This window comes from Apiospora phragmitis, assembly GCF_038363925.1.
Source record: "Apiospora phragmitis strain CBS 135458 chromosome Unknown utg000008l:1.0-3514335.0:1.0-3519231.0, whole genome shotgun sequence".
In the NCBI taxonomy this organism is placed as follows: domain Eukaryota; kingdom Fungi; phylum Ascomycota; class Sordariomycetes; order Amphisphaeriales; family Apiosporaceae; genus Apiospora; species Apiospora phragmitis.
Window position 1 is genome coordinate 2,351,768 of NW_027117407.1, and position 25,349 is coordinate 2,377,116.

At 51.2% G+C, this 25,349-nt stretch overlaps 7 protein-coding genes across 7 annotated transcripts; 3 read left to right on the forward strand and 4 right to left on the reverse strand.

Moving 5' to 3' along the window:
* Positions 1-2,316: 2,316 nt before the first annotated feature.
* PG994_009148 (uncharacterized protein) lies at positions 2,317-3,792 on the reverse strand (the record flags this gene model as incomplete). Its single annotated transcript, XM_066860557.1, has 3 exons — positions 2,317-3,139; positions 3,197-3,463; positions 3,524-3,792. 3 exons carry the CDS (start codon positions 3,790-3,792, stop codon positions 2,317-2,319), a joined length of 1,359 nt encoding a protein of 452 aa, XP_066714146.1.
* A 3,291-nt stretch (positions 3,793-7,083) lies between these two features.
* Positions 7,084-8,208, forward strand: PG994_009149 (uncharacterized protein; the record flags this gene model as incomplete). Its single annotated transcript, XM_066860558.1, has 1 exon — positions 7,084-8,208. One exon carries the CDS (start codon positions 7,084-7,086, stop codon positions 8,206-8,208), a length of 1,125 nt encoding a protein of 374 aa, XP_066714147.1.
* Positions 8,209-8,822: 614 nt separating this feature from the next.
* PG994_009150 (rRNA 2'-O-methyltransferase fibrillarin) lies at positions 8,823-10,140 on the reverse strand (the record flags this gene model as incomplete). The annotated part of the gene is made up of 6 exons (XM_066860559.1): positions 8,823-8,884; positions 8,940-9,273; positions 9,330-9,425; positions 9,480-9,658; positions 9,791-9,843; positions 9,905-10,140. 6 exons carry the CDS (start codon positions 10,138-10,140, stop codon positions 8,823-8,825), a joined length of 960 nt encoding a protein of 319 aa, XP_066714148.1.
* A 487-nt stretch (positions 10,141-10,627) lies between these two features.
* On the forward strand, positions 10,628-11,772 carry PG994_009151 (60S ribosomal protein uL22; the record flags this gene model as incomplete). The annotated part of the gene is made up of 4 exons (XM_066860560.1): positions 10,628-10,834; positions 11,036-11,249; positions 11,379-11,566; positions 11,620-11,772. The coding sequence occupies exons 1-4, from the start codon at positions 10,832-10,834 to the stop codon at positions 11,770-11,772; spliced, it is 558 nt and encodes a 185-aa protein (XP_066714149.1). The 5' UTR covers positions 10,628-10,831.
* Positions 11,773-17,054: 5,282 nt separating this feature from the next.
* PG994_009152 (uncharacterized protein) lies at positions 17,055-19,094 on the reverse strand (the record flags this gene model as incomplete). Its single annotated transcript, XM_066860561.1, has 1 exon — positions 17,055-19,094. One exon carries the CDS (start codon positions 19,092-19,094, stop codon positions 17,055-17,057), a length of 2,040 nt encoding a protein of 679 aa, XP_066714150.1.
* A 1,882-nt stretch (positions 19,095-20,976) lies between these two features.
* Positions 20,977-22,464, forward strand: PG994_009153 (uncharacterized protein; the record flags this gene model as incomplete). Its single annotated transcript, XM_066860562.1, has 6 exons — positions 20,977-21,057; positions 21,263-21,515; positions 21,600-21,620; positions 21,674-21,735; positions 21,791-21,933; positions 22,083-22,464. The coding sequence occupies 6 exons, from the start codon at positions 20,977-20,979 to the stop codon at positions 22,462-22,464; spliced, it is 942 nt and encodes a 313-aa protein (XP_066714151.1).
* Positions 22,465-24,083: 1,619 nt separating this feature from the next.
* On the reverse strand, positions 24,084-25,243 carry PG994_009154 (cytochrome oxidase maturation; the record flags this gene model as incomplete). Its single annotated transcript, XM_066860563.1, has 2 exons — positions 24,084-24,240; positions 24,261-25,243. The coding sequence occupies 2 exons, from the start codon at positions 25,241-25,243 to the stop codon at positions 24,084-24,086; spliced, it is 1,140 nt and encodes a 379-aa protein (XP_066714152.1).
* Positions 25,244-25,349: the final 106 nt, after the last annotated feature.

Genomic DNA, 25,349 nt, shown 5'->3' on the forward strand with positions numbered 1-25,349 from the left:
GAGTGTTGGGAATGAATATTGTTTCCGCTCGCAAGAGTCCGAAACAGATCCTACCAGGACTGCTGTAGGATCTTTATCCAATCCCAGTAGGGTAGTGCTGCTCGCAATTTCGGCCGCTCTGTCGTTCATCTCGCGGAGGTATATCCGTGTTTATCAGAGTCCAGTCAGCATTTCTTGATTACTAGGTACCTTGGCTAACCCCAAGATTGAACACAGCAATTTTCAAACTTGGCCAGTAACAAGGTAAGCGCCAAACTCTACCGCCCCTATTCATCTACATACTTATAGTACCGCCCACTAAAGCCTTGGATTCCCCAGATTGCGTCCAAGCTTCCAAGATAGGGCACCCGGGAGGATGGGAATGCGAACTCACTCCACTCACACTCACACTCTCCACAAGCTTTCCTGGCAACCTGGCATTTTCAGCCAATTTTGAGGGGGTGGAGCAACGCCAAGGTGGTCTTCGAATATCTCTTGGGCAGCTATGTACCGTAGCTTGTAGTCTGTTCCTCGGTGGATTATGCCATGTTACCCCGTGTGATGGCCTGTCCTGTCGAGTGTCAAGGAGCACAGTAGAGAGACAGAGTCTGCCATCATCGTCCATCGCCTCACTGGTATGTATGCACGATGACAAGTGACGGGCAGAATCGCCCACGGCAACTGCTTGTCAGTGCGGTCAAATGGCTACTACATCCGGATGAAACCTTTATTTTCCTTTGATGTCGCTACCACACGACAAGACCCAGTGATTACCAGGCAAAATGTTTATCATCACAGTCCATGCCAAGTCGTGACAACTGTTAATCGCAGTTCTCTTCCGTTTCTGGAGCAAGGCTCTGTCGCGTTTCGCACATGACTGCAACCCAAAGGCTGGCCGTGGCGGGTGTCGTATCAGGGCAAATTGCATCACGATTTGCTGTGAAAGTGCAGAAGATGGTTTGGGACCACCCTGTGCTTAGCCCTCTTTCTCGTCACTAATGCGGTCGTGTGATAGAGTGTGTGAGACGGAACTTGTTTGAGTGCGCGCATGCCGAACCGCTTACTCTCAGGTAGGATACCGGCCCGGGAGCAGCACGTAAGTCCCAAATAATGTAAAATATAATGGACTAGAATAGGGAGAACAAAAGAAGTCTATATATAGTTATACAAGTACCTCGAACCCGTCAACGATGTGCTAATTTACCTAGCAAAAGGATTCGGTCCATGTAAGAAGATCCGGAAGCCGGCTAGAAGACAGCTTCTATCGGCAGGGGAAAGTAGATGAGAGATAAATGAAAGATAGATGAAAGGTATGGATTACTTGCAGCATGCATTTCGACGCGAGGAAGTGCGGCCACCGACAATCGCTTTTTCTTCTCCGTGAACTCCCCGCCATGTAAGCGATGTCATGCAAGTCTGCATCAAGAGTTCTTACATGATTCGGCGACGTAAGTGATGTGAGTAGGCAAGCATACTGCAGCATTATCTTGCGCGCCATGGACGCACCGTACAGTCCGTGCTTGCATGAGCGCCCTCGCTAGGGGATATCAGCATCACGCAGAAGGCAGGGAAGAAAATGCCATGCGGGCAGCCATTCAGTCCCTTCGATCTTCATGCGGGTCCACGAGTAGCAGCAGCCAGACCAAGAGCGACGGCTGCCTGAAGTCTCCATTCTGGATTAATGATCATGAGGCTGATCTGGAAGAAAATAATGTTTCCTATTCCTTAGGTTGTGAAGGCAGGTGTGAGTGAAGTTCAGTCAATGTACCTATGGACCCAATGGTCGGGGTAACCGAAAGGAATGAAGGAGTCCGGACAGTGAGATTGGTGGCGGGGGCTGCCCGCTGGGTCTTGCCAGTGAGCAAACCCTGACCCGACTCTATGGGAAAGGAGATATTTCGCTTAGGCCAATAGTGCGTAGGTACACGGCCAATAACCGTGCCTCCTTCCTTCCTCACTCGCTGTTTTAGTCACCACTTCCTGTGATACAGATGTATTAGGTCTTGGAGTTCATTATGATTATAGGTGGTATATGTAGTGTAGGTGCTAGTAATACTATCAGCAAAGAGGAGCGTATGTATGTACATGGATTTGCTGGGCATTTGGCTCTCTTCCAACCGCTTGCCTAGGTATCTTTACTGATGGTGTCTGCCTGTCGTTCAAAGGATAGATGCCACTACATGAAACGCAGACGATGATTGTAAAAGGTGGTGAATATTAGGGTACGAATTACAGTTTTCCAGTGATGCCAATAACTCCTTTGCTGCATTGCTGTTAACACCCAAAAGGTTGCATCGTCATAACCATTCATGGTTATGCTCTTTTTTCCCTTTCCCCTTACAGAGTACTGATTCCACGCTTCAATTCGTCGTTTGAAGAGGGCCGACTATCATTTGCGAGCTCTGTCGTGCTTTCGGTCTCGGCTTTACTGTGTAGATTTCGAGCAGAGCGCTTAAAAGCCCCTTTCCGACGATCGTGGAACTCGCTGATGAAGTGATCGGGTTTGGAACGTCCCGATCGGTGAAATACGTCGGAAAAGAACATCTTGCAGCCCGACCAGGTGGTGACGATGTAGATGAGAGCATTCCAAAATCCTTGTAAGGGTAAGACAAGGGCGCTCATGACCTCTAATGGGATAGAGATCTCTCCAGGATGAACAAGACTGTAGACTCGATTGGCCGAAGAGGGGATCCAGGTGACGAGCAAAGCCGTGAAGAAGAGGAGGGCACATTTCGTGTAAGACCATGTAGCACTGTTGATTTCGAAGTTCGCCCTCTGCCTCTGCGCCGCTCCTCCTCCCTGGCGTGTGGGCGGAGCAACGATCCTCACATTGGCTTGGCTGGACTGTTCTGGCGAAGACGAAGACTCAGGTTGATAGTGACGTTGGTTGCGGTCCGACGTAATAGTGACGGAATAAGCGGCAGGCGGTTCTTGTGATGCTTCGGGCTTGCCGTTCCCAAGTGTCGCAAGCCCGATGGTTTCCAACGTGTCCTCCAATGTGACTGTGACCTCGGTTGTCTTGGTGGAGGATGGATCATCCATGGTCAGGGGCTCGGGGTCTTGCGTTGCGCTGCTGCTAAAGTTGCGTAGCAGCTTGCGCTTTTTGTATATTTCGCCGCCAGCTCTGAGGTAGATAAAGAAGGTAATCGAAATGGCAACCCTATACGAGGTGAGATTTGGGCCCGAGTACGAAAGCTGATGGAAGCCAAGGACTTACCAAACGGGACCATAAAAAGTTGCGATGCGAAAGATATCCCACGTATTCGAAACCCAACACCACAAGGTGGCATTCCCATACATTCGGATGCCGTCTTTGTTGGAGACGAATATATATGTGAGAGCCGGAACAAACGGGATGCCGTAGCAGGCCAGGAAATACCAGATCTCCATGCTTCGCAAGCGGACGGCATCGAATTTGAAGTAGAATGTTAGATATACGTTGATAGCCATGGCCAGAGTCCATAGAGCGTCCGCCGGAAGAAACCTGTGGCTTCGAGTTTAGTTTGTGATCGGCGTCAAGGTCACGAGGTAGCGGGAGGCTCACATCTGAATCAAGAAGCCCTGAAATTGGCAACCGAACACATTGATATCGTTTACATATGACCTAGCCATAAGTGTGCCAATGTTACTCATCATGTTGCCAAATGAGGCATAGAAAACAAGCCTGTTGATCGGCTTGTGGAACACCTTGGAACAACTAAAACTTATGATGATGAAGATACATCCTAGCAACGAGAGAACGGAACCAGTTCTCTCAATGGAAGTAATGGCATTGAGTTTTCCTTCGCTGAGCGTGTCCGAATCGTTTGCCATTATTAGGCTTTGGGCCGGTTGCCGTAGGAATAAGCGGTCGTTTGGGAGAGAAGAATATATCGATGTGGTGTACACATATAAGTCCGCATTACCCCACGAGACGGATCGCTGGTACCGTTCACCCAGTAGCTCGTTCGCGGACCTGGGAGATAACTCCAGAGACCAAGTCGTAACGGTGTGATACGTCGATGTCACAAGACCAAAAACAGCACCAATGAGCTCTTTAGGACCATTGGCTCATGGTGTGGGAGGCTTGGGGGAGGAACAGCCAGCGTAGCTTAACAAAAGAGGGTTGTTGAAGAGGCAGAGATATATGTTCATGAATATGCAGGAGACCCGTTGAAGTGCGGCAAGGGTGCGGAGGCGGCAGAAGAAGAGTTATATGTGCCCAGCTTCTGACAGGGATGTCACACAACGCTGTCATCCCAGTCGCTCTGAATAAGCATCAGGCCCATCAGGCGAGGAAGCGCCAGAGATTACCAAGAGGTAGAAGAAAGATGCGTGCGAGGTACATAGCAACCACCACTCCGAGCTATGGAAACCTAAGGAGATGCGGTAGCAGGCTCAACAGTCTGCGTTGGTCATGGTATCAAGCAAGGATATGCAACCGTATTGGATAACGAACTGGGCAAGGATGAAGTAGACCACAGTAGCCGAGACTGATTGCGGGTACAGGTATACCAATGGGGGTGAGAGCCAAGTCCGGACTGGGCAGGGGCATACTGTACCCATGGCACGATGGTACCAAGATATGTACTGTGAACATCCTCCAAACCGCCAAGATTGGGGAGCGAGGGGGTTATTGTAGAGATGCTAAACCTCTTGGCAACACGGAGGCAGGGGTCAGGGAGAATTTCCTCGGAGAAGACCCGTGGGAAAATGTATTGGTCCATGATCACTTAGGCACTTCGACAGTGGTTGTAGTGTGGTGCGAAATAATAGCTCGATGGCCTAGGATGACTGTACCCGGTGCCTATGCCATCGTCTCTAGTTGCCAGATGTTCTTGGGTTAAGAACCAGTGGGTTAATTATTTTGGTGCATTTTGGGCAAAAGAGACCCTGCCATCATGGCCAGGGTATGGGTTGACCGGGTAGAGCTCGTGCCTCGCCTCGTGGTATATCCTTGTGGTATATCGTCTGTGCAAACCAGGGGGATTCAAAAGCCCGTATGTGCTGACGAGCCATGGGGTGCAGTCATAGGAACTTCATGATCCTCCGGCGCACGTACGCAGAGGTTCGATTGCGCCAAGATGCGAACACAACACAAACTGATTGGCCATTCTAGACGATGCTGGGATACATGTGAATTCAGGTGAGGGAAAGGGGACATGCGCAGTATGCTAATAGTTGATTTTCATTTGTTCCTTCATGCGCATCATACATATACACAGGGAAAGAAGAAGCGCGGGTGGAGGTTGGAGGTTGGAGGTTGGAGGCTGGAGGCAGCCCCTCACCTCCCGTCGAATTCCATTAGAACCTCTGATCTGATCCCGGTCGCCACGTTTTGGAGATTAACAAAATAAACCCTCCCGTCTCCATCGGATGTATACATGCACCTACACTCGTACAATACAATGTAATACTTGCGACAGACTCAGTCAGCAACTGCCAAAGCATTCCGTCCGTCGCACCTGAGCAGCAGTCTGGTAGAATTTCCATGTCATCTTCACCGCTCAAAACGATTCTCTGTGGGAAATTTCTGAACCATTCTGCTCTGTTCATCTGACTAGGTAAGAAACCATACGAGCGACATGTCTTACTCTTATGCGTAATCTTCTTGGGCTGAAGTAGAGAACAGCTTAGTGGATGCCATGTGGTCTTATTTCAGTTGGATCAATCCTTTCACTGAACGGCGTCTAGTGATAAAAATATTGTACTCGACGCTGAGGGCTGATTAGTTCAGGATTTGGAATTCGTGTCCCGTTGCATAAGTGGTGAAGAGCATTTCGGGAGTCATCCCATACCAAAGTATAGAACCACAAAGCCCTACTTGGAATTAACGTAATCCGTAAGCCTGGCTCATCCGTGTCAATTGAAGCACTGCTCAATAATAAATTGCTACGAGTCTTGTGCATATTTGGGTGTACGGGAAGTAACCCCTTAGTTGTTCGCATGAGACTTCTTCTGCATGATGGAAGCTTCATCTGCATTGCGGCATGACGCGAGTAGGGCTACTCGAGATAGGCTGGGTTGGGGAGTGAACAAATGCCATTGTCAAATTTGCCCATGCCTGATGCCTACCTGAGGGAGGTAGATACAGTCCCACTCGAGCCTTTAGGGAAGGAAATGTGCATTGCCTTTGTTGAGCTTCAGGATAACCACGCTATGAACCACATGCGGCTTCTTTGTCTGGATCTATGAGCACGGAGGAGTACCCAGCAGCATAAGTGATATCGAAAAGCCGGTCTAGCATCCTCGATCCTTTTCACCCGAGTGCTATGATGCCCTTCATGGCTTGTCCCTGCAGAATATTCCATACATGAAGCTCAAGGCATGTTCTTGGCTTATGCGGTTACGCTACATCTAGTGAAGACGTCATTGTCAATTAATAGAAACGAGCATGTTCATTGAAGTCGGCAGATCGCCAAGTGGCTCTTTGTTTATCTGCGTGTCCATAAGGCAGCATTCTCCGCTGTGCGGACAATCTTCTAGATTTGGTCCCCAGAAGAGTCTTCTTCCACCATAGGAGCCGGGGAGCCGGAGACCTACTCGTATCCGCCCACTCAAACCTCTTCTCAGTAGTATTTACGGCTCAAGAGAAAGGGAAACTCTTGTTGTGTTACAGTCATTCTCGTATAACAACCCCTTTGTTCTCTGTCCATTCATATTTCCTGGTTCTGACCTCCATGATGGCACGGGTCCCTTGCTTGGATCAATCTGTAAGCACTCCAGTGAGGCAAGTAGAACAGTCAAGATGTATAAAGATCTTTCACAATGTTTAGACAACCATGCCCGCATTCTCGACATCATGCTGGGGGGTATTCCATCATTAGCCTTATAGATAAACAGGGTTGCCCCCTCCCGACCACATTTAGCCTCCCTGATGCTTTGAATATATCTCTGTTTTTCTACCAAAGGCTCATAGTGAGTGGTCTGCTGATTGGAAACACGTTCCTCCAACGCGCTAACGCCTCCAGTTGCCAAGGGGCGCAATAAACAACAAATACACCAAGAGCGAACATCAGGTAGAAAAGATACGGGATGACCCGACACCGGGGCAGGAGGGGCCGCCGCTGGCCGGCCAGAGACGAAGATTGCTTTGACCAACGTGGCGACGACGATAATGTCACCATGCGAGATGTTGAGGATCGCCGGGGCGCTGGCCGGGGCAGACCACGTCATAGGAACTGGCAGCCGGAGCATATCCGCCGAGCGGTAGAAGACCAATACTCCGACGACGACCTCGAAGCCGGAGCAGACGACGAGGACGACCCTATAGATGATTTGCCGCCCCTGCCGCCCAGTCCGTTTGTTGTTGGACACCTGCTCCGAAAGAACAACCGCCGGAACAACCGCCACCGCCGGAACGATAAGGACAACCCGTTTCTTCAACCGCCGCATCAGCAGCAGCAGCAGTCCAACTTCAGCCCCTCGTCATTCCAACGACGACAGCAGCAACAGCAGCCACAACAACATCAACGCCATCCCCAACGTAATGACAAATACGGCTGCCATGACTGCCGCGCCACGCGCAAGGCCAACGTGCGACTGCGCAACACCCTCCATAGCCACCTCAAAGCGGCGACAGGGACGCTGGTCGAGTGGAGCGCGGAAGTGGGCGTGCCGTTCGGGGGCGCGGCGGACGACGAGATGGACTGGCAGCCAGAGCCCGAGATCAGGGTGGTTATTGTGCAGCAGCACAATGATAGGAGGCGCAACTACTACTACAACAATAACACTGGTGGCGGCTTCTTTACCAACGGATTTCCAGGCGCTGCATATGGAGGCTATGGAGGGCACGGAGGGCACGGAGCGTACGGAGGATACGGAGACGGAGGCCTGGACGCCGCTGCTGCAACCTGGTGGCCGGAATTCGAAATGGATTCGCTGGAGGAGCAGGAAGATGGCGAGGAGCCGTTCGAGGTGCTTCCGGAGGAGCCCTACTATCCCATGGCGCTAGAACCTAACCCGTTCAAAGCGACAACTGCCGGCTCAGGCTTCGCAAACACCAGCGGTGTGTCCCCATCCGGTACGTTAGCAAACCAAGCCACTAACCCACTCAACTCATCGTCCGGCGTAGTGCCGAACCACAGCGCGGTCTCGACATTCGGCGTTCTAGCAGGCACGACCAAGACGCCATCGGTGAGGGTCGGCCGATGGTCACGGCCGTTTGCCGGCAACCAAGGTGGGCTTAATGGTCATGCAAGGAGAACCGCCGCGCCGGAAGTGCCGCGGAAGTCTCTTATTCGAGACTAATGTGTTTTTATTGCGTTTAAAGCTAATACGTTTTGTTTGTCCGTTCAGGTTAACGCCATTTGAATACACAAACGGATGCGAGGTTTTATAAATGACCTAAGATTACCAGACAGTAAGAGACCGCCCCTAACCGCAACCGGGTAGTGTGCTAGTGATACCTTCGATACTCCTTCAGATAATATTCAGGGAGCAGATGACGTCACAGGACAAATGATTTACAACTACCGCTTGCTACTACGCTCATCGCCCTCGCAAGTATGTACTGCCCAGTATGATCTGAGCTGAATCCCGAAACGGATGAAGGAGATGTAGACGACACGAACACACCATGCACATAATATATGAATAAATAGTAGATCACAGCTTACATTGCTATCGCTCGTCAATCTTCGTGAAGTCGACCGAGTTCAAGGGACAAGATGTTTACGTATGGTATCAACCAGTTTGCAACGCCGTACCATTAGATGCTGTACAGAAGACATGTTAAAAAAGCAAAGCCATTTTCCCAAAACGCCGTTTTCGCCGATGCATCATGGTAGCCCCATGCAGCAGTCGTGAGTGTCACACACGTGATAGTAATGCAGGCAACATAACCAACCCCAGTCTACTACCCCTTATTTCGCTTGGTTGCCCTGGTACTGTCCAATGACGATACAATGGTCTCGCTCGTACGGTTCTGGAGATTTGTTAGTCAGGTCAGGGCTAATAGAATATCAACAGGTTCGACATACCGAGAGTGAGTTGTTCTTGGGGCTTGATGTGCTCTGCTCGCAGCTTCTGAACCTCTTGGGCGAAGACAGCCTCGGGGGCAGCCGTGCTATCGATACAGTTGGCCTTGATGGAGATAACAACACCACCGCCAACCTTCAGGAACATGTGAGCGTTAAGGGCGACAATACGGGCCTGATCAGGCTGAGCAACATCGGCGAAGATGCAGTCGACCATAGGAACCAGCATTCTGTATCGGAGGGGGTGTCTTGCGTCTTCGACAATAGGAATAACATTTGTTCGGTTCTGGGCCATATTGACAAGATCACGTCCACTTCGGTGACTGAACTCGACAGCCTGAGGAATGTGTGATTAGTTCAAGTTCAAGTACCGCGAAGAGCAAGTCAACTTACATAAACATTTCCGTTGGGGCCAACCAAGTCAGAAACGTGGGATACGGAGGTACCAGAGGCTGCACCCAAGTAGAGAACGCGGCTTCCGGGTTTCATCTAAGTAAATCGGTCAGCACTGTGACTCTAGCCAGTCGAATGCCTCATACGTACGTAGATATTGTCGATACCACCAATGACACCAGCAGCCAGCTTGCTTCGGAAAGGATTCCACACACGGTACTCAACCTTCGTTGAGACGGGGGCGCCATCGGCATCCTTGCTGGTATCATCGACTGAAATTCGCTTCTCTCCGTACACCTCAAGACCGGGGGCAACACTTCGAGTAAGAACTGCAGATCGGGTAATCAGTCAATGCCTCTAATAGAGCGGCTTGGCATGAGCTTAGGACATCCCAATCAAAGACTTTGACTTGGTGTATGCCCAGTGCAGAGCCGAGGCCAAGGAGCTTGGGATTCACTTACGGTGGTCTTCCTTGCCGCGGCTGACGAAAATTCCTTCGTGTCTGTGAGGCTCGCTGTTATGATGTTAGCAATTGGTTGTCATGACTTCGCCTAAAGCCCTGTTGGTAGACTTACACAACCACCTTAGCGGCACCACCACGCGCACCACCGCGCGCACCACCACGGCCACCGCGACCGCCTCGGTCACCACCGCGTCCACCGCGAGGACCACCACGTCCACCGCGGTCACCAAAGCCTCCACGACCTCCACGGGCACCACCGCGTCCACCTCGGTCGCCAAAGCCTCCGCGACCACCGCGACCGCCTCGACCGCCGCGATCACCACCTCGACCTCGTGGTGCGAATCCCATTGCTGATGAGTAGTTAGAATATGTGAAATATAGTCAAACGATATCGGTCGTTGGGTAATGTGTCGAGAATGGTTTCGCGGGGCAATTGCAAAGAGGTAACTCTGCCTTTCGTAGAAATTTCCTGAGCTGCTGGGGGCCCTTAGAAAATCTGCATCGGAGCTCTAAAAGCTTATCTCAAACAGAAAAATTTCCAGACTAACGAGTAGCTATCAGCTTATCGCGGCGCAGCTTTGATCCGGAAGTGGGGTGCTCTCCGGCCTCGACCTCAACCAATCAGAAATTCTTTCTCCAGATATCAGAGGGAATTCCTCAATTCTCTGCAGTTTCAGAGGCAGTTGCAATTGTGTTGCTCACATCAACGTACACGTCCAGTACGCATTCGTAAGTTATTTCTCGCCCCCTGTTTTACCCAGACAGTCACGGCTGTCAAATTGGGTTTGTCGAGTTTACTAGGGCTGTAAAACCCTACCGTCGGCCGGATTAACCCACACACCGACAATCCCAACTGGTGCAGGTGTGGGTCCCACTGCACACGATTACGCTTGCCCTAGCGGATTGACAGCCCGCGCGAAAAGATTCATGCTGGAAGGAACATTTCGTTGTGGACTGACAAGAAAATATCCCCCCAGATCCGAGAACAATTTTCGACGACAACAACTCGAATCCATCTCCACACTAACCTACAGCAAAGATGGTACGTGAAAGTCTGATACCGATCGATTTCTCGTCTTGCCTCTCCCGAACCGGCGTCTCTCTCACGGCTTGGAAATTTTGATGTATCAAGACTGCGAAAAAAATGCGGACCGGGTGGGAGACGTCACGGGGGAGGAATTCGACTTCGACAATTTTTCCTGCCACGGGGACATTTGAGACTAACTGAGCCTTGGTGAAATAGGTTCGATACGCCGCCACCGAGATTGCGCCTGCCAAGTCGGCTCGCGCCCGCGGCCAATACCTCCGAGTGTCCTTCAAGAACACCCGTGAGACCGCCCAGGCCATCAACGGCTGGAAGCTGGCCCGCGCCGTCACTTTCCTCGAGAACGTTCAGGAGAAGAAGGAGGCTGTCCCCATGCGCCGATACGCCGGCAGCACTGGCCGAACCGCACAAGGTACGAAACATCACCAATGCGAAGACTTTGGCTGTGTTGGAGGGGTTACATGATTAGATCCTTCAATCAGCCGGGTCAAAATCTGCGCGATGTGAGGGAGCGTCAGTGCTAACAGAGGCACGCAAATAGGCAAGCAGTTCGGTGTCTCCCTTGCCCGATGGCCCGTTAAGTCTGCCGAGTTCCTGCTCGGTCTCCTGAAGAACGCCGAGTCCAACGCCGACTCCAAGGGTCTCGATACCTCCAACCTGATCGTCAAGCACATCCAGGTCAACCAGGCCCCCAAGCAGCGCCGCCGCACGTACCGTGCCCACGGTCGCGTATGTATTATTAGTTTTCGATGAAGAGAAACACCAGCTGATTTGGAGTTTAGATTAACCCCTACATGTCGAACCCCTGCCACATCGAGTTGATCCTGACCGAGGGTGAGGAGGTCGTCCAGAAGTCCCAGGATCTTGACCGTACCGCCCACCTGAGCAGCAGACAGCGTGGTGCTGCCCGCCGCAAGGCTATCACCTCCGCATAAGTGAACGGTGACTTGGGGTTGGTTAGATAGGCGAGATACGGATATGGGGATGTAGTGCTTTTTCAGGCTGGTGTCAAGGCGGTCATTCTCAAGCATGGGTCTCAGGGTTCTGGCATGCAACTTGGCGAATAAAAATTAAGTTCGCGACTCCCAAATGAAAAGTTCCGAGCGTCTTTTTGATGGCACAGGCTGGGTAATACGTCGGGCGGCCGACGCAACACTACGAGTGAAATGTGAACATACCATTCATCTGAGGTGGGGGGCTACTCGGCAGACCAGGTCTCGACGGGAAGACGTCGAGCCGTCTGCCTTCTAGACAGTCACGCGAAAAACGAACGTTGCAATGAGCATTTTATTAAATGACCGGTCTTGTTCCAGTAATAGGGGTTATGTGATGTTCTAATCATTTAATGACAAGACACCAGCTCAATTACTTGCCAAATGCATGTCGTCACAGGACCACCAGCCCTTGAGTTGTCTATCAGTCCATCTTGCCCAAAGGCCTTCGCTGGTATGCCTTTTTCCATTTGTATTGCTGGTGTTATTTGAAGCTTTGACTCCAGTCTCGGCAGCAACCCGCCAGACGTTTGGTAAGTCGTCTTAGATAAGTCCTGCGATAAAACAGATTGGGTCGCGTCATGTGCTAAGTTTCGAGTCGTTACGTAACCGCATGCTTGCAATGGCCGTCTCAAGCATTTTACGTGGAACTGCATACAGCCTGCGTGGGCAACGTGTTGCTCCTTAAATCACGATGTTGTGGTACGGCGTAATCGACCAACGTGAGACAGGAAAGGGGGCCATATATGGCTCTTTGGGCCATTAGTAAGAATCTACACTGGCGGCGGTTGTTAAGCGTACCATCGCATACCCAATTGATTGACTAGAAGATGAACAATCCTCATCCCCACTGTCACTCCCTTTCCAGAATTATATGGTCGGCAGGTGGACCGTCACGGTTATTGGAAACACTGCCACTTCTCCATCGTGTACGGACATAAATTGGTGGAAGGCCATCTTGGAAATCATTGTGTGTCACCTTATCCGTGTATCATGAGAATTGCAGGTGGCGACTTGTTCTGACGTAAATGGTGCTGTCGCTTGGACTGAATAGCCAAGAAGGGGGGGATAGGGGTCTATCAACTTTGCTCGTGGATACCATATTTTGGCGTATCCGTTATCTGGGGTATTATGCTTATATTCAGTGCGGGTTCTGTACACATTGAGTGATGCTATGGTACTCATAATACACTCTGACACGGGCTGGGTCATCTGTGCATACGTGGGATCTTCTGCCCAGCGGCGAGCTCACTACCGATGAGCATGTAAGTATGGCGAAGTAGAAAGTCATAATATCCAAAAAAAAAATATCAAGCAAACCAAGGGAATGCACCTACGCCTTATTCTCAGATTGTGTATGTGTATTAAAGGACAGGCTAGTTGGCAACCAAATTGCGTCGTGGATGGCAACGACACCGTGGTTGTCTCGAGGAACGTTCACGATCTTGGTGCCATAGTAACAGTCACCCAAAACCCATTACCAATGGTCCTTATGTGTCCTTCTACAGGTGCCGCTACGGCAATAGGAATTCAAATATCAGCTGCGAAATACCCCCTAGTTCACCGGGGGTGAATCCCTCGTGATGCGTGGATGAGCAAAGTAAAGGGGGATCATCACTTGGGAGGGGAACGTCCAAATAGAAGATCCCTCGTTCAACCACCAACGAAGCCATTTGGCTCAGTTGGCTGCTGAGTTTTACCAGTGCCGCCGCCGGGCTCGTGTTTCCAGACTGGGTTTTTCGTATGGTTCGATCCTGACGCAGGGCAGCGCTCCTTCCCCCCTATTTCACCCCTTTCCCCCCAACTTCACTTCAAATATATCCCATCCTCGTGTGTGTTCAATTCAGAGGGTGTGCGTACTGTAAGGTCTTGGTTTCGGGTGTCCTGCCTTCGTCTTTCTTCTGCCCCTATCATGTATGATCATATTCCAAGTGCATCTCATCAGGGCTCATGACACATATGAATCAATTTCAACTCAGATGTCTATCGCAATTCAATCCCATCCTCGTCTACATGTTCGTTTATTATATGATAGATACTGGCCGATGCTACTCACACCCTCGTCTTGCGTGCTTCCACGTTTGATCTTCCCTGCTGAGATTAAGATAGCAGTACTGCAATGAGGCACCTTCACCCCTCATGGATGACTTTCCATGGAGAGGATCAATTATGAAATCTACAGTCCAGGTCATCAGCGATTTCCATTTCTATTAATCGTCCACGTCATTGCCTGATACCGTGCTTGAACAGGTGCAGATAGACATGGGACATGTTGATCTACGCAATTGGCACTTCTGATAACAGATTTTGTTGGGAAGTAAAATACAATAGTACCGTATGTCTCTACTACTTAGCCTCCCCGGGCATAAAACATGGTCAAAAGAGTATGGTGGGCAAGTTCAGGGGAAAAGGAGCGACGTTCATGCAATATACGATGATAAGCTAGGTCGCCCTCAAACAGCGTGCAGGGTATCCTCATTCAGGAACCTTCACTGACAATCTATAATGATCGTGTATGACAGTATGAAGTTTTACGAGGTCATGGCGGGCGTCTTGCTTCCCTCAAGCGAGATCTCGGTCGACCGCGCATAGTCCCTTCTGCTTCGTTTTTTTGGTAGAGAATGATTCTGCTCGGTTAACTGGCTGGAGTTGAACATTCGCAATGCCGCGTACACGCTGCGACCGTGGAGCATAGCATGCTTACTTTACTTTGATTATGGGCCTCACGCCGTAAGAGGCCCTTTGTGCCAGTTTAGTAATCATCATCCTGCTTGCGTAATTTTTCAGGGGCGGTTGGGGGCCAAGAAGCCTTGCGAGGCCATCTCTTCCTCGTACGCCCGGCGCCGAGGAACAATTTCGTTCAGCCCGATGAATAGCAGAACCTGAGCTGGGAGAGAATGATGGCGACGTTGGTCGCCCGCAGAGCGCCTGCGGCCTCGAGATCCCTGGTTTTTGGGCCTCAACCCCTAATCCATCGCTAGCTCGAACCTTTTGAGCGGACAGTGTTTCTTTGCTCGTACGCGCACGGTAAAATGACTGGATTGCTGGGCTTTTCAATTTGGAGGAGCGATGTATTGATGATGTGAGAAGACCCTTGTGCGAAATATATCGTCGTTTGTTCGAGCGAGATTGATTTACGGGATTCGGTAGCACGACAAACGACTAGGTGCGAGTCAGCGCCGCCCCCAGTGCTCCAGAACGGGATGAGGTCGATTTATACGTGTACTATTATTAGCGTACGTCTAACCTCTCGTTAAAGAAAAGTCTGCCCTGCCACGATCGTCAGTCACATAGGAGCCGGGCGACGAACCCTGCACACTCGCGTATTGGGGGAAGTCTTCTGGAACCCTATCATTCCATACACGATCAAAACCCTAAAAAGAAAGAAAATGACAAAACGGAATCTGAACGAGCGGGTGCCCCCGTAGTGCATGCGCGTACCTTGCAGTAAGGAGGACAAACAAATGCAAGATAATAAAATAATGAGGTATCAGTTCTCCCATCAGACCAGCCCTACGATGACCATGGAGATCCACGAACGAAATCTTGGTGTTTTCGGAAAATCCACAGGAACCGGGGACCAGCTTCCTCCCCCAACGGCACCGTACCACAGCACAGCTCGGCTACAATGGTGAGGCTCTGCTACTGCTACCGTCGTGCTCCTCCTCCCCCTTCTTCTGTCCCTCTCATTTCCCCTCTCTCCTCTCTTTCTCTCGGCCCATTCATCTAATGTGACTCAGAATCTCCCTTGCCGGAAGACAGTATTAATGCAGGAAGCAGCAACCCGGTTCCCCGATTCGTTAGGCCAGCTTGCATTTCTGCTGTCAGCAACACTTTGTGGGATGCTAGGCTAGAGTGTTTAAGCGAGAGAAGAAAAGAAAGAAAGAAAAAAAGAAGCAAATCAAAGGTGAATTATTGGGGTGGGGGTGGGCATACACCCGGGTCCCTCACACCGCAGGCCCGAGGGCGTTGCTCATACGCCTGCCTCGTCGCCCTCCTTTACGAGTTGGCTTTGGCGTTGGCTCTCTGGCGACACAAGACAAGCATAGCCAGTCTTCGCGTCTCACCGGTTTTCTCCTAAGGAGCCTATCTAAACATCGAACAGGGCCAGCCTCGCTGAGGGGCATCACGCTTTGGGATTGGAGGGCGAAAATAAATCAGACATGATATAGGGCCTAGCGCCAATGTGTTAGCTGGGGAACATGTGGCAGGCATCTCGTGGACACCGGCGCTTGTTCGTTTTCTGCTTCTGTTCCGACTGTCCTGTTACACACGGGCAAATAACAGTCTCACACAGCATGACACATTTCATAACGGGAGATTGGGGCATGGGGACCACAAGGCTAGGCTTGGCAGATGTCAAAAAAAGCAAAGTATAGTAGTGATCTCTTGTCAGCTGTGCATTCGGACATGTAGGTTTCGTGGTCGAGATAATGCAAAATGAGAAAATAGAACCAAAAGGCGGTGGTAAGTCCCATTCTTTCCTCGTTCCTATTTGCCGTAATGCCGTGAATCGGCATCGCGGGGTGCGATCGACCACCAGAATCAAGGACCAGCTCGGCAGAAAGGCCAATGGCCCACCCACACGCATTCAACCCACAATCAGCATGCATAGCAATGGTGATACAACAGTCGCTCTCCGCATCTTGAACGAGTGTTACGTACACGCGGATCTGGGGTGACCTCGAGGGTACAAACCGCCGAGGGCAATGTAGCTTGTGTATTGTCTCCTCATATGGCCGATCGCTTCCGCCCTCGTGCAACCACGAGACCTCCACCAGGGTGGCAGTCGGTAGGCAGCTCATCGCTTATCCGTCAGCAGGAAACACATACCGACGTGGGCAACCATGAGTGGGGGAGGCTCGGCCCGCGACAACACTTACGTATCGTTGACGGCTAGACAAGTGTTTCGTCGATCATTGGCGGCCCCAAACATCTCGGGGCCTGCCTTATGAGTAAAGTCCCGTAGCTTTTTGGCGTGTCGTATTCTTTATGCCAGACAACTGTTCTTGATAAAGTTAACGAAATAGATGGATACGTAATAATCAAATCTTATTCCGTTCAAATGCTCAATCCAAAGGGTATCGTTCTAATGACAGTCCACCTCTACACATAACCCCTGAGATAATGCACCTTTGAAAACTAGTGCCACATAAAAGGAAACCTGCATGTGCATAACTGAGAACCATAATGGAAGCGAAAAATCCGGGGTTTGGTGGTCACCCTCAGCCCGCTGAAGGTGCTATTAGTACAGTAGAGTGTTCCTGTATCTGGGGAGTCCGGTCACCGAGATTGGAAAGCCGTGAAAGTCGTGAAAGTGTGGAAGTTCGTAGTAAATCCTCTATCTCCATCCCGAGGACACCATAATAATCGCTGAGTGCTTCGGACCCAGGCATAGGTTGAGTTGCAGCTTCATCTCTCGTCCAATGGAAAAGGACATCTCGTTGCCATTGGCCCCAGTCAAGTATCTTGAGTGTGGTCTGGAAGGTCGATGAAAGAAGCTCTGCTTCCATTGCAGATAAGCGGAGTTTATGCAGTAGCCATCGGTTGACATATCCCTGTCGCCCCTCGTCCTTGTCAGGAATGAAGAGCGTTTCAATACCGAACTCTCTGCTGGCGGCCTCTATCCTCTGTTTCCTGCCCGGCAGTTTTGGTGGAAGGGAAGTGGCTGTGCGCAAGGATACCATTGCCGTCTGCGGAAGCGCTTCCTCTAGCAAATGTGTCGGGTTCGATAATAAAAGTGGGAACCGAGGATGTGCAAGCATCGGAGTTGAGGCCCCAGCTAGTTGGATGTCAGTTGTGGTGTCAGATGCGGTTGGCCCAAGCAAGGCTGCTTCCTGGCAGACCTTTTTTCGTTCGCTTACAGCCCGAGACCAGCGGTCGATCTCCTGGTGGGCGTGTTGCTGAAGGCCGTTATACTCCTGCAAGAACTCCTTGTTGCCTTCGTCGATATACTCGCCCTCCATATCTAGTAATTTCCTCTGCACCAGAAGGTTCGTCCGAAATTCCTGAGCAAGTTGCAGTTCCTGGAGTGCCTCGTCGTATGCCTGGAGAGTGGGATGTAGAACCTCGGCCCTCTCAGCTTGGATGCCCCTGAGGGACGTTCGGGATTCAGGGTGCGAACTGGAGGACTTAGTTGAGGGTTCGCTTTGGGCAATGGCCGTGAAGAACCTGCGCTGCTCATTCTCGAGCTGAATCTGCTCTTCTTCCAGGCCATCAAGCAAGGTATCCAGGTTGGTTTCTACCTGTTGACACCTAAGATCTGCGCGCTCCGCTTCACGAAATAGATCATCGAGATCAGGATGGTCGCGTAGGATCTTGTTGATGGCAAACCGGACTTGGTTGTAGGCCTGGTTCTTCTTTTGTCGGACGTCCCCCAGTGCTTCCCTTTCTCTTCCGATATTGCTATAGGTGGAGTGCAAAGCCCGCTGCCTTTCTCGTAAGTCGGACCATTGTTCTGCGATGCGCCGGAACTTTGCGTCGTCGTCGCCGTCGCTGTCACTGTCGTCGTCGCTGTCGCTCAAGCTGGAATCGTACTCGTCGGCCAACCTTCCGGAGGATGAACTCTCATACTCTTCTGTTGTAGCGTCAGGATACGAGGGTGCTATTCTAGAGCCGGGCTTGTATGATGTAGTTGGTGGAGTCTGTGGCCTTAGGGGTTGATGAGCTGGGGGTGGGTTATTGTTAGGTGCAGCTTCACTGGGGTCTCTTATGGGTCTCTCAGGCTCGAAGAATTCTCGGGTAGATCCGTTAGCAAGCGGGTCGTCAAAAAGATCAACCCCGGACGACGACACCCGCGGCCCTAATGAATCGGAGGTATCCGATGCGACAGTTCGAGGGCGTCTTGGCTGTTGGCTACGAATTGGTTCATTTCCCCGCTGGCTGGGCCTCTTTGAATGTGCAGGCTGGACCCGATGCTTGATAGTAGCCAATCTTTTGACCAGATACCCGAAGTTGGCGCTAGATGCCGACGGAAGAAACGGAGTGGAGGCCACTCGATGAAACGCCTCGTCAGAGGAGCATGGCGACTTAACGCCGGAGCTTCCTTGAGAATGGTGGTGATTACGACGGGTTATGCTGGCTACCTCCTGGTCATCCCACGCGGACGATGAAGTCACGATGTCGGAGAGACAGTCGCTGTGTCTAGACGACATGGTGTTGGCGTTGATTGCCGGCTCATGATGTTCTAAGTTGGGCGCTCGATCCGACTGTAGAGCCTTCACGATGCCATCGAATGCTTCTTGCGCCGATGTCGTACCAGTCATCAAGGATAGGGCTAAAGGCACGTGAGCAGCCCAGTGGACGCGTCTAACTTATGGAAAGATATGGAGGAACCAACTGGCGCAAAATGGGGGCTGCCAAACGCATGTCCAGACTACATGTACTTGCAAGTTTGATGGTAGGCAAATATAGAATGATCTATCACAATAAACACTGCTGTGGATAAAAAGAGCGAGGCAAGAGAATCAGGCTAGCTTGCTGATCCGAGTCTTACGTGGGGGCAAGTCTCCCAAGGTAAAGATGGAAGATGAGTTGTTGTTTTCCAAGAGTGCGCGGGGCGCGTGTGTCTCCAACCTGATTCTCTCCAATTTGATTGATCCCTTAGGTTGTACTACCTTCCAATCCGAACATGAAGTACCCGCGTTGTAGCTTGTGAACTCGCTGTACCCTTGCAGAGCCTCAACTCATTTGCACCCGGAAAATGGGGGGTGGTCTGATTGATTGATAAGGGCGGGCGGCAGGGAGAATCAACCCATGCCATGCAGTAGTGCTTGAGGTTAGGTTGGTTACCTACGCTGCTGCTGCTGCGTGCCGTGCATTGATCGTTGCTTTGCATTCTTCAAACCTCATGTGCAGTAACGACTACACCAACACTAATAACACCCATGGCTTGACACATGCAGACATCAAATTCGATTTGATGGATTGGATTTCAGTCGATGCATTCAACCCCCTCCGCATCAGACGCATTGCTTCCCGCAATTTGATTGACCGGTTGCCTCTTCTTCTGAAACTCCCTTTACACCTGGTATATAAGGGTAAAACAATATAAGTTAACCCCATTCCGCCGGACTAATTTGTCGCTTCAATGAATGGCTGCCATTCTCGTTCCATACACCTTGGTGCTGCCTCGCCTGTCTAGCTTACGCACCTTTGAAGTACCCCAAGACCCAGCTGTCTCTCGGGCAAGCTACCAGGCCGAGGCTTGTTCTGTCTTTGGTTGTCGAAAGTGACCTCGAATCCTTGCTTTTACCCTCTTTGCCCTGTCGCTTTCTGACCATCCTGATCTGCACTGGAGAGGAGCTGCCCCAACCAATAGGCTACCCCTGTTAGGGTCACGGGAAAACGAGGACGAATGCGATATTCGGCCAATTGGGACTGGTATAATCCTGCAATCACTTCTACATCGCACCATGTGTACTAGCTTGTCCACGCACTCGTTGATGATCCATAGTATACAGGTATGCTGAATCAACTCACAACCTTCCCCGCAGCTTGGGAAGACCTGAGGCTGATTTGACCTAGCCAAACCAGCTGGAAACCGCATCTTGAAGTCCGGGACCGCGCGACCATGTTATAATGCGCGGAAAGCAAGAAAAAAGCAAGCATGGAGGAAAAGAGCATCGTAGGTTATCACCCATCCGCAAGTCCCAAGGTATACAGAATGCTAATATCAACCATCTCCTCCAGAAGAGCCTGCGCATGGGTGGCATGATGGAAATGCCGCATCTTCACAGTGGAACTCAGACACACAGTCTGTTTATCCACCTGAGTCCACCCCTCGCTCGAGTCCTCTGGATGATATCAATTCTGGCATGGCAAACTATAGCATTGGAGGGGCAGGTACCGTGACTGGTTCGACTTACTACGCAACTAGTAATGACCCAAACCAAGGTGAGCTTGACTGTCAAATTCGATAGATATCGTGGCTAAGTTTGCGAGGGTTAGCCCCTGATTGTCAATCGTCCCCGCAGACATCGTACACTACTGCCAGCTTTCCTTATGGCAGCCCAACAGGAGACATGCCTGATGGGATGACCACGGCACAACCTTATTCACATAGCTCAGGCGGGAATGTTTATTCGAATACGGATGGGTCATGGCCAGACAATTCCTCGTACGGGCCAATGGAGACACCACAGCACCATGGTCATCGTAGCACGGGGAAAGATGTTTCTTACGACGGAGGAGCAACCAGCCATGGTACTGGCACATACTATGGCCAATGTGAGTAGTATCTTCCACGGCGGCGGGTTTTACATATTGTCTCATACAGCCTAGCTGCGTATACGGCAAATACCTCGTCAGGCATGGGAACGGCAAGCGGAAGTGGCGGTGCTTCAGCAAGTGACCACTATAATTACCACCCCAATGGTATGGTTTGATCCATCTAAGTGTATATGGCAAACAAAGCTAATTGGACGTGTTGCAGGTTTCGATGCCATGGGCGGACAGGAAGATGAAGAAAGTGATGGCGAAGAATACGACGGGGGAGGAAAACGACGAGGACGACGAAGGAGCGTATCATGATGCCGCCATGGCGCGTGCCGTGGAAGATAGCCGGCATAGTGCTTATTATGGCCATGATCAGGCAGCTGGGCCATCTAGAGGAGCTCCAGCCTATGCCTCAGGCGAGTTGTACTCACTAGTCGACCCAGAACTTGGGACTGACAATTCCCAGCTACGTACGATGACCCTTCACAGACTCCACGAGCTCTGGATCCTTCAGTTACGCTCCCGAGTACAATGAAAAAACCTCGATCCTCTAGAGCCAGAGGAAGAGGATGACTGTGAGTATACGAATGGACCACTATCACATGACGTGCTGACACCAGATACTCAGCTACGGGTCTCGATATGAGAAGTTTCAATGTTGTACCTTCATACTATTACCTGCCAGGTAGAGTACGGGCTACAAAACCCCTACTTTGGCACGCAACTAGGCTTACCGCAAATCCAGGTCTTCAAAATGCTGTGGTCTGAACCCCGGGGCAAGCATGGAATGCCTACCGAAAAGACATGGAGTCATGTAGACAACTTCTACTTTGGGGTCCGCAGGTTTATCATCATCGCAACTGATGCCGCACATCATAGTACCTGTGTGTAAGTGGACGTACTCTCTCTGTCTTTATCTGTCTTGTGTATGTGCGTTGGTGGTCTAACCCATAGAGCTACAGGCCAATCTTAACATATGAATATCGTGCTTGCACAAAACCGGGCGTCCAACCAGGTGTACACGGTATAATATACAGCCAGGGTCGTCAGCCCGAGCTGGTGAACGGCGAGAAGGGTCTGGGTTTTGCACCTGTATCTTGTACAATGAATCCTCACGAGAAACTTGTGAAGCAGTCCCGGGTCAACTACTCGAAACTGGTCACGATCGAGCACAACGTCGAGGTACAGTTCATTGGCTCCATTACAGAAGGTGACTTTGCCATTGTGACGCAAGCTGTCGACGATTGCTGGAACAAGAAGAACCGACATTCGACTAGGGATTCAAAGTCCAAGTCCAAGCCTTCCAAACACTCCAAATCAAAATCCTCCAAGCCCTCCAAGACCGAGTCCGAAACCAAACACAGATCCAGCTCATCCAAGACTTCTTCTGACAAGAAGCATTCGAAGAGAACACACTGAAGCAACAACAAAAACCTTGGCTAGAGGCCTAGCTAGTCGTCCGCAATGACTACTTCCTAAATGGGTGTTGCTACATCACCAAATCTACAACGTTTTTGCTCGGGATTCCTCAACGTGGACCCCAAGCATTCAATGGCCTTACGGCCGGCACAGAGTTGCTACGCGAATTACGTTCCAGTCAACTCGCACCTTTCTCCCTGATCCGACGGGTACCCAAGTTGGAACTATCTGGGGAATACATGCCTTTTTTATCTCACCTTTTCGCTATTTTTCTTACATGCAGCTCTTTCAATACGACGTTATACAGGATTAGGGTCACAGTACACATGATTATGGCCATATCCTGGGAACACATGAAGCAACTTTTCTTCTTATCTAATGACGTTATGACTATGAGACAATGTTACGTTATGGAGGCGATGTTTTCCTTTAGGACGCTTGGTTGGAATGGTTAAGGGGACTGGTAGACGGACCTATCAAATCTCGAGGGGTAGGAGTTCACTGGCTGAACGAGGGTCGTCGGTTTATGGGTGTCCTCATAAATGAAGTTTGGCGGCGATGCTCGAAGCCGCTCACAGATTGATATTATTCGAGCCATCTTCTTTTCGATCTCACACAATTCTTACTAAGTATTCTTACTCTACGAGCTGAATGGCCTTACTTTGTGACACTTCCGTTTGCGAAATTGAGAACGGCACCCTCCACGGATTCTCGAGAAGCGGATCTCGAATATGTAATAGCAGTAAACGATACCGAGACGTGCATTAGATGCCCAAGGGTGGCGGGGACGAGGACATAATAGGTCAGACACAAGCACACACAGACATGGGATAGAGATAGAAGGACGGGCTGTTGTTGCTAAGAGGGAAAGCGTGGCGGTTCCCCCCCCCCATGACTGGCAGAGCGGTACCTACTCCTGATTCCAGCGACTGGCTTGCATATTGAGGGCCAAGAAGATATCTGCTGCGAATTACTTCAAGTCATATAGCTCTAGATAAAAACCGAATGGTTCGTTCATGCATAGTAACGGTTTTGCAATACATTTGTAATGTGAACGTCGTAGTGCCCCCTTCCAGTGCCCGAACGACGATATTAGGTACAATCCCAGAGGCCCACCGATTTACTTACAAGCACGTCGTACCTATCTATATTAAAAAATCAAGAGAACCTCCAACATTATTCACGGAGCAGTAAGTAGTACACTTTAGGTTTGTTCTGGTGTCTTTGTTCTATTTCTCATGTTTGTGTCGATTCTCTTGATCGAACGTATCACATCGCTTCGTATCGTACTTCTACATACAGGACTTCATATATTTAATGCGTGAACCACTGGCGAACACCAGGTCAAAAAAAGTCAAAACGCCATGCCTCGGAAATTATAAACCCATATTCCTCCTCCTTTGTGGTGTGCGTGCGTGCTTGTGTTACCTCAAGCGAAACGTAACGTCGCTTACAATAGTAGTAGTCTTCGTTTTCTCATGCGGGAGGGCCTAGGTCCCGAACAAACATGTGTTGTGCCCTAATAAGCATTGCTGTTTGCCGTGGAGCTAGCCCCGTCAGACTGGGAGCATGAACCCTTAATCACTCACTCACCCAACCCAATTTAACCTTGCCTCCTCTCATGCCTCATCCCGCGCTCGCCGGTATCCGTTGCCTCGCTTCTTCCTCCTGTCCTCGGCGTAATCCACGATGTCCGTGGTGGCGAGTGCGCTACCGGCCCCCGACGACGACGACAGGCCAGGGATGTGGTGCGAGTACGACTTGGTGCCCAGGTCGCTGCTCATGTCGGTGCCAACCTCGCTGCTCTCGAGCAGGGGGGCGGGCGCTGGTAGCTGTCGGCCCGCTGGTAGCTGAAATCGCGGCGGCCGGCGGCGCGGCCCTTGTCCTGCAGGCGGCGGGCCTCGGCCTTGATGCGGTCGTTCTCGCGGGCCTCGCGGCGGTCGGCCGTGCTGTAGACCTTGCGGATGCCGCCGGCGCCGCGTGCCCTGTCCTTGTCCTTGGTCGTCTTCTTGCGCTCGGGCGTCGTTGTGGGCGTGGGCTGGCGGTCGCTGAGCAGGGTGGACCCGGCTGCCGAGTTGCTCGGGTTCGTCGAGCCGTCCCACTGGCTGCCCTCGCTCTCCTTATTGATGCCGCCGACGCGCGCCGCCTTCTCGTGGCGGTACGCCCGCATGGCATCCTTGGCCTCGGCCTCGGCCTCCTCGTCCACGAGGGCGCCGTCCTCGCCAACCTTGCGGCCGTGGCGGTGCTTGCGGTCCCTCTTCTTCTCCCGTTCGCGCTCGCGCCTCTCGCGCTTCGCGGCCCTCTTCTCGCGCGCTGCCAAGTCAGATGCTCCTGCGGTTACGCCGGATAGGGTGCTCCCGGTATCGTCGGTACGGCCGCTGATGAAGGTGTGCGTCTGGGCGCCAGTGTACTCGGTGCTCGTGTCGTCAAGGTCTTTGTAGATGCTTCCGCCACCCAGCTTCGTCGACTTGGTAGCATTGGATAGAATGGTGCCGTTGGGTCCCTTGCGTCGTAGAACGGTACTCTTGTAGTCGTCCCAATCGTCCTCCCTGAAGTAGAAGCCGCCGTTCTTGGCCCAGAAGAAGAACCATATGCCAACGAGGACGAAAGCAACGCCAATCAGAGCGAACAGGGCGAACATGCCTTTGTTGTTGATGTGGTGGGGGTCGATGACGCCGCTGGGAGGTCCAAGATCTTTGCCAGTCTCGTCATTCTTGCTGTCGGCGCGTGCAAAAATGCTGCGGGCATTTGCTGCCAGCGTTGGCAGCAAAGGCGCCATGATAGGCGAGGGAAATGGAGCGCTGCCTGTTGGGATGGAGGTTGTGGTGTGCTGAGAATTGAATCAATTTCTGTTCAAGTGAGAGTTTTGAATCACGACCCGGCTG